General features: G+C 37.5%; 1 protein-coding gene and 1 pseudogene across 1 annotated transcript; both read left to right on the forward strand.

Annotated features, from left to right (window-relative positions):
- Positions 1-2,351: 2,351 nt before the first annotated feature.
- On the forward strand, positions 2,352-5,690 carry LOC117341523 (ABC transporter G family member 23-like). Its single transcript, XM_033903394.1, has 3 exons — positions 2,352-2,418; positions 4,022-4,129; positions 4,622-5,690. Exons 1-3 carry the CDS (start codon positions 2,360-2,362, stop codon positions 4,782-4,784), a joined length of 330 nt encoding a protein of 109 aa, XP_033759285.1. The 5' UTR covers positions 2,352-2,359; the 3' UTR covers positions 4,785-5,690.
- LOC117340676 lies at positions 4,914-7,044 on the forward strand (annotated as a pseudogene).
- The last annotated feature ends 1,827 nt before the right edge of the window (positions 7,045-8,871 follow it).

Consider the following 8,871-nt stretch of genomic DNA (forward strand, 5'->3'; position numbering starts at 1 on the left):
ATTTTATAGACTTTGATGTATTTTACGTTACTGTCTTTGACGTTCTATTTATATAGCAAAGTTCACATAATCTATTCGTACATATACATATTTTACCATTTTTAACCAACTTTTTTATCATAATGATCTAAATATACAATACGGATGCTTTTAAAAATGACAAATTTTATCTGATTTTAACTTACAAAATAAAACATGTTAGTATATTGTTTGGCCCTAAATGACCCTAGTTGTCGATGGGCCGTAAAACATAAACAAACAAACAAACAAACAAACATTTCTCCTGGTACTCCGGCTTTCCTCCACCTCCAAAACCTGGCACGTCCTTAAATGACTCTGGCTGTTAATAGGACGTTAAACAAAAACAAACCAAACCAAAACCAAAGAGGATGTTATACTAGATGAGAGTCAATGTACATGTAGGTCTCTTTGGGTGTCAGCTGTACATTCCCTTGAGTTGGCACATATGGCGGGACTGGACTGGGTCGATCATTGGTGACCAGGTGGCTCAATTGGTAGAGCATCCGGGTAGTGTTCGGAGGTCCCGGGTTTGAACCCCGGTCTGGCCGGTACATTTTCTCCTCTCCTGTTACAAAATAAGTGCCCAATTAAAATACCCACAGTGGTGGTATAAGGGTCTCCTGGTGTGTCTTCGAGGGCGAAGAATAAGAAAAAAGGAGGGATGTGTGTAGCGGGACTGGACTGACATGGGTCGATCCTCAATGACCAGGTAGCTCAATTGGTAGACCATCAAAGGCTAGTGTTGGGAGGTCCCGGGTTCGAACCCTTGTCTGGCCGCTACATGTTCTCCTCTCCACACATAATTAATTGAGATGGTTGTGTTGCTGTAAAGCAGCCGCATATAAGAACTTCAGATTATTATTATCATTTCTTTTACTTTCAGGTCATGGCTAGACAAGATGTGAGAGGGTCTTGAGAGAAAGCAGTCTAGGCGAGGGGGTTATGTAAGCGGTATGGGAAAAAAGAAGATCCAGTCCTCCAAAACCTGTCAATGACTGTGAGGAGGGGCACAATGTAGGTGATGTATATAGATAATTGTCTCTGTTGTATGGTATGATATCAAGTAAGTGTGTCATACGCAGTATGTTGAGAATTATCTTGATGTTTTTGTATTGTTTAGGAGCTGTTCAGTATCACCTGTATATAGCATTAAATACAGTCTCTGTGTAACCCTGGTAAATACTAGCTGCAATATACCACTTGGCTAGAGAGATCTTCGATTCTCTTTAGCTTGATCGGTTGAGCGTAAGACTAGTAAGCCAGAGGTCCGGGTCAGATCCCTAGCGGAGGCAGTGATTTGAATTTAATTAATCCTGGGCTATGTTATAATTACATCTGTAATGATGAAGCAAAGCTTAGTAGATTGCAAGTGACTATAATCGTAGAGAATCATTCTGGAGCCATCTGTTTTAGAAGCTGTTCATTATAACCTGTAAATAGTGTTAAATACAGTCTCAGTGTTAATAAAGCAAGGCTTAGTAATTATAAATTGCTAATGACTATAATCATAGAGTATCATTCTGGAGCTTCTCAATAAATTGTAATTTATCTTGTTGTTTTTTATATGTGATGGGGCAGGTGAGTGCGGCCTGTATGTAGTGATTATTTAATGAAGGTATCGAGTCATCACTCAGCTGAGAGAAAATGATTCTTATATTAAATTGGAGAGTTGTGATCACATACTGTAAACCCCTGGGGTTTGATTCTAGGTTCTCCTCAGGAATGTGTTTTTCACCAGTAATTGTTTCACATTACATGTTTTTTTTGACAATTCATCATTCATTCAACCATTTTACACAGAGAAATAACAGCATTATAATTACTGAGCTTTTGACGTCTTTTACAGATATGGGTTACTAGGGCCAAGCGGATGTGGGAAGACAACCTTGTTGCGGTGTATTGTCGGCCGATTGTCTGTAGATAGTGGTAACCAGGTGGTTCTAGGGGAAAAGCCTGGGACACCTGGACATGGAATACCGGGAAGTTTAGTGGGGTACATGTCACAGGTAAATTATATTGATAACTCTCTTGTTCATATACTTACCTGAAAAAAAATATGAAAAGATCTGTATGTAATCCGCTGGGCATGACTCAACAGAAGAGATTTGAATACAAATTATTTTATTTTGTGGTTCAGAATTTCCTGGAATGTAAAATATTAAATATGAAACTACAACTCCAGCTACACTACCTTAATCTAGTTCTCTTTCACACAATATATTGGAAGGACAGCTACAAACAAATTATTCTTTATCGATATAAAATATCACAGAGTTTATTTTGAATACATAATGACCAAAGACCCTGAGAGTTTGGATAACTTGTACATGAACGTATTATGTTCCTTCTACAATTTCTTACTCTTCCTGATCAGGGCAGAATAGTGGACACTCTCAGGTAGGTCAACGTCCTGAGCTTAACAAAACAGAGAAATCTCTACTCCTACAACGGAGAAATCTCTACTCCTACCACAGAGAAATCTCTACTCCTACAACAGAGAAGTCTCTACTCCTACAACAGAGAGAAGTCTCTACTCCTACAACAGAGAAGTCTCTACTCCTACAACAGAGAAGTCTCTACTCCTACAACAGAGAAATCTCTGCTCCTACAACAGAGAAATATCTACTCCTACAACAGAGAAATCTCTACTCCTACCACAGAGGAATCTCTACTCCTACAACAGAGAATTCTTTACTCATACAACAGAGAAGTCTCTACTCCTACAACAGAGAAATCTCTACTCCTACACTGCCCTGCAGGTAGGGCGTAAGAATTGTACCTGCTGCCCCCATTGCATGATCGTAAGAGGCGACTAATTTTGGGATCTTATCTTTTCTCTTCTTTCTGAACAACTTTCTTCTTCCTAATGTCTCCCTTGACAATGCCTCACTTTTGGCCTTTAGTTGAGCGTTCGCCCCTGTGAGGAAGGCTTTGGGTTCTGTCCCCCTGGCCGGGACATACCAGAGTCTTTAAAAATGGTAGTTGCTGCTCCTGCTTAGCGCTCAGCAAATAAGGAGTGGGACGACTGGTTCGCCCGTTGTCAGTATAATGTGACCGGGTGGGGTGTGCTGCTGGGTGTCTTCGGCAGTATGCTTCAGTGAGGTAGCACTCTAAATCGGCAAAAGATCCGGCCTATCACAAGGAGACTTAACACGAACATACCGCAGCCTCCCAAAACACACATACGCACTCGTTACACGCATACATGTCGCACGCACGGGAGGCCGTCCTTAAATGACCTTAGCTGTTAATAGGACGTTAAACAAAATAAACCAAACCAAACTCTACTCCTACAACAGAGAAATCTCTACTCCTACAACAGAGATGTCTCTACTCCTACAACAGAGAAGTCTCTACTCATACAACAGAGAAATCTCTACTCCTACAACAGAGAAATCTCTACTCCTACAACAGAGAAATCTCTACTCCTACAACAGAGATCTCTACTCCTACAACAGAGTAAGCTCTACTCCTACAACAGAGAAATCTCTACTCCTACCACAGAGAAATCTCTACTCCTACCAAAGAGAATTATCTACTGATACCACAGAGAAATCTCTACTCCTACCACAGAGAAACCTCTACTCCTACAACAGAGAAATCTCTACTCCTACCACAGAGAACTCTCTACTCCTACAACAGAGAATTCTCTACTCCTACCACAGAGACTGCTAGTTTAAATAGCCGACATTATTGCGCAGACTGTTACAAGTTTCTTGCCATGTCATCAACATGTTTAATGAGATTGATATTTAATCTCACTTGGCTGTTTCCAGGAAATTTGTATTAAATTCTTCATTCCCTTCATATTCTCCTGCTCGTTGTCCTACTTTCACACATATTCTCCATTGACTCCAATAAAATGTCCATGCCCCTGATTCTGTTCTCATTTTCCCTCATTGACCACTGTTCTCATTCTGAGGCCTTTGATCTGTCCATTAGCCATGGTGATGGATAATACATGTTTTATTCTATAATTCAACATATTCCTTTTGTACAGTGGAGGACAGAAGAGACGTGTATCATTTGCTGTAGCACTTCTCCATGAACCAGAGCTTCTGATTCTAGATGAACCCACTGTAGGCGTTGATCCACTTCTACGTGAACGGTAATTATAGCATCAGTTGTTACAGAGAAGAAACTATAGAAAAAGTTGTTATAGAGACAGTAACTATAGAAACAGTTGTTACAGAGACAGTAACTATAGAAACAGTTGTTACAGAGACAGTAAATATAGAAACAATTGTTATAGAGACAGTAACTAAAGAGACACTTGTTACAGAGACAGTAACTATAGAAACAGTTGTTACAGAGACGGTAACTATAGAATCAGTTGTTATAGAGACAGTAACTATATAAATCGTTGTTATAGAGTCAGTTACTATAGAAACAGTTGTTACAGAGACAATAACTATAGAAACAGTTGTTATAGAGACAGTAACTATAGAAACAGTTGTTACAGAGACAATAACTATAGAAACAGTTGTTATAGAGACAATAACTAGAAACAGTTGTTACAGAGACAGTAACTATAGAAACAGTACAAAAAGTAACGATGAAGCAGAGTTTTAGATTTAGATGACCTACTATTTCTTTGTAGGATTTGGGAACATTTAGTGAAAATAGCGAGACAGGATGGTCTGAAAACAACAATCATCATCACAACCTACTATATAGAGGAAGCAAGGCAGGCCAACAAGGTAAGAACTGGATATAATTGTCTTTCATGTCACAATCTTCTACTTTTAGGCATGAATATTTAAAAAAAAACACATTTGTCAACATAAAATCTTCCTTCAAGTTACTGAGAATTCAATCTAGAATTTTGACCGTGTTACCATATGAATTTATTGTGTCTTGAACAGCTTTGATTTATATGTCAGGTGGGATTGATGAGAGGTGGACGTTTGCTGGCAGAGGAGGAACCCAACATGTTGATCCAGAAACACCACATTAATGTAAGGACAACCAGAATCAATAGAATGCCATAAACCAGAAACACTGGACTATCCTAAACCAAAACAATGGAATGTCCTCAACCAGAAACAATAGAATCCCATACCGAAATAAAGCACAGAAAAAGTACAGCAAAAAAGTACTAAAAAGCATTTAAAAAGTATGCTTTTAGTACATTTTATTGTCATCTTAAAGTACAGAAAAGGCACATATATAGTACAAAAAAGTACTTTTATACTTTTATAGTACTTTTACAGGTAAGTAAAAAAAGTACTGGGACAAAAGTACTGTGAAAAAGTAGGAAAATAGTACTGAAAAAGTACAAAAAAGTACTGGAGCAACTTGGCATGAAAAAGTAGAAAAAAAGTACTGAAACAACTTAGCATTAAAAAGTAGAAAAAAAGTATGAAAATGGTACAGAAAAAGCAGGAAAATAGTATCGAGAAGTAGTACATTAGTACTGAAAAAGTAGGAAAAAGGTACCAAAAAGGTAGGAAATTAGTAGTGGAAAAGTAGGGAAAAAGTAATATAAAAGTAGGAAAATAGTACTAAAAAGGTAGGAAATTAGTACTGAAAAAGTATCAACAAAGTAGAAAAAAAGTACTGAAAAAGTAGGAAAAAATTACCAAAAAAGAAGGACTAAAAAGGTACGAAATTAGTACTGAAAATGTAGGAGATTAGCATTAAATATACATCAGTCCTATTCCTAAAAGAAATGCATAATTGTATTATTATTTTATTATTTTTAAACCTACATTTGTATGCAGACATTGTTGATTTGTTGACAACAAGCTTTTAGTTATTGATTTAAAGATATGATGTGATTGATAAAATTACTATCACTTTTATTTATTATTTTTCTTTCCAGGTTGTCTTGGTTGAAACTGAGCTCAATATCGTTCCATTTGATGATGTCTACAAGTACATACATTATGACTGCACTGACCACAAGCAAGACGATGTCCATGCCGACAGAATAGTTCAGATATTGGCAGATAGTACGCATCAATGGATGTTTTACGTTCACAGATGAATGCGGACCACTAGCTGCTTATTTATGTGAGAAGTTGCAACTGACTGGTGCAGGCGTATTGGGGGCAATGAATGCAAAGTACAAAAGTTCAACAACACATGTACCTTCAAAAAGAAATCAACGGTGTTCGAAAGTTCCCCCGAACGTACGAGTACACTGGAATATCTGCTAAGATCGCATGCGCAGAATCACTGAGATCTGCAGAAGAGACTGTTGAATTTCCAGCGGTATGTAAACCAGATAATGGATCATATGGTAATGGGGTGCATATGATTCGGAACAAAGAGGAATATGACCATCTGGGGGAAAAACTCGCAGATGGGATTTCAATGATGATAATGGAATATTTTGATGGCACTGAACACGACATTGATGCGATCATTTCTAAAGGAGAAGTAATCGCTGCCATTGTTTCAGACAATGATCCTACAAGAAAGGGATCCTTCGTGGAAACGTCTATGTCAATGCCATCGTGTCTACCTCCAACGAAGATCGCACAACTCAGGACAGCAGCATCACACTGTTGTATTGATATCGGCCTCCGTAACGGCGTTTTTAACGTGGAGATGAAACTCACGTCCACGGGTCCAAAGCTGCTGGAGATCAATGGGCGGATGAATGGGGATTATATACGAGACTGGACATATAATTGCTTTTGATTCGATCCGCTTTGGTATGTGATGGTTATTGCTGTAGGAATTCGACCACCAGTTCCAGTAGAAAAATCAAACGTCCACATGAAGGGTATCACGTGTGCTTGGCCTGTACACCAACATCTTCTCTGTCAAACGGAATTTGGGACAAAAAATGATGAACTTATCAAGTCTTGTGAAATTCATTTCTTCGGTAAGAAGTTCGTTGACTCTGTGGAATGTATCACCCAAAAGCCCGGGTCAATTTGCAACGTTGCAGTTGTTAAGCATGACTTACAACACGCAAAATCGGAACTCCTTAAAGTATGTGAAATGTTAGGAATTCACACAATACTTTTTAATGTCGCGAAATATCTTTCAGATTTTGTCCAGATTCAGTGATGTCATTTATTTTAAAACAAAACTATCCCGATACCCAAGAGGAGTGTCAGTAAAATATGACAACGACATTATGACTGGAAATCGGAAATTGAAAGGGAATTCAACCATTTCACCTTTAATTGATATTCTAAGATATATATTCGAAAAATCACAGCTACTCAGATAACCAGATTTGTGTAAAATATATTTCAGAGACTTGAGATTTTTTATACCACTGTAACCGTATCTTTCAGATTTCTAGTTCTTTTCAAACATTAATCCAATAAATAATTGGCCGGTACAGTATGTGAGAATTCATTTTATATGATAGATTTTCATAAAACTTTTTATCATCCCTGACAAACATTCAGATATATTGCGTTGAGATAAATTGAATGTCCTATTACTTGTTGAATTGTTAATACCAAATGATAGAAATACCACCCAATATTCTACCCGATACCATTCAAAACTGCCCGATACTACCCAATATTATGTTGTTAGATGTTCATGTCACGTAGTGAAAATGTCCATCTAGATTTTAATTAGATTGTACGTAGTGGTAGCTATTTATAGCCACACGTCGCGGGGTGCTATTGTTCACGAAAATCCTCATCGAGCACTTCCCCTACTTCAGAGGGTTCTCTGACTTTATTACAGCAAATACCTCTATCCCATTCTCTTTCGGATGCTGTTATTCAGCCACCAGAGGGTGAGGAGATCCCTATGATGGTTGATGACATGTTTTATCAGACGCGCCTTTGACCAGAAAATTTGGCACGCGGATCATTGGTTACGAGTCGGAGGATGTCCATAGAATGGATATAGAGCACCGACCCGAAGGTCATATCCATTGGCCAACTTCAACTTATATAAAAGAACATTTAACTGCAGAAGGCGATTTTGAGGTACGTGTTCATCAACACTCAGCTGATTAAATACGTTGCCAAATGAAATCCAGACACAAATCCCAAACCAAATATAATCTTTGGATTCAATATTCTAGTCTAGATAAAGAGAAACCCATTTCTGGTTATTATTGTACTTGTCCTGCTGGTCAAAGAACGGTTGGTATGTGTGTGCATACGGCAAGTGTGCTTTTTTTTTATTTAGGAACTAGCAATCAGAACAAAAAGCCATTACAACAACGGAATTTTATGTCACTGATGATGTAAATCTCATAATAGACTACACGAAGCTACATGGTGTTGTTACAATCATAATTAGATAAGCCCACAACATGATCAGTAAAACGTTTGTCTTAAAATAATGTTTAATCGAACGTTTTGATGTACCTTCTTTTGTAGCATTTGCCTATATTTTTCAGTACTTTCGGTACTTTGATATGTTGTCAAAAATTTGGGGTGCATGCATTTAACATAATATAATCTTGGCATATCCAGTAATTCACAAAATAAATTTGTTTCATTAAATGTTTATGAATATCCATAGATTATTTCTAACCGGAAATTTTGATAGTACTCCATTAATAACTTTATGATTTTCACAAAGAAGACATCAAATTAGGCTGAAATTTAATTTTAGTGTCACGGAGCGTGATGATTCATATACAAAATTAAACTTAAACAAATGGAGTGAATTTGTTTCACAAATAGGAAATAAAAATATGTTCTATAATAATTAGTGGTCAAAACATTAGCTTCTTATGCAGTTTGATGGGGAAATAATGAAATCACCAAAAAAAAAAATACATACATTGAGGAATGGAAATTAATTCCTCCCACATAATCGGGGATATTATGCTTTTGACAAAAATATGTTTCCGGGAAAAAAATCGCCGTGGGCCGATTTAGCCCTCCTATGCACCACCTCCCTTGTCATATTTGT

The sequence above is a fragment of the Pecten maximus genome, chromosome 13, assembly GCF_902652985.1.
Source record: "Pecten maximus chromosome 13, xPecMax1.1, whole genome shotgun sequence".
Taxonomy (NCBI): Eukaryota; Metazoa; Mollusca; class Bivalvia; order Pectinida; family Pectinidae; genus Pecten; species Pecten maximus.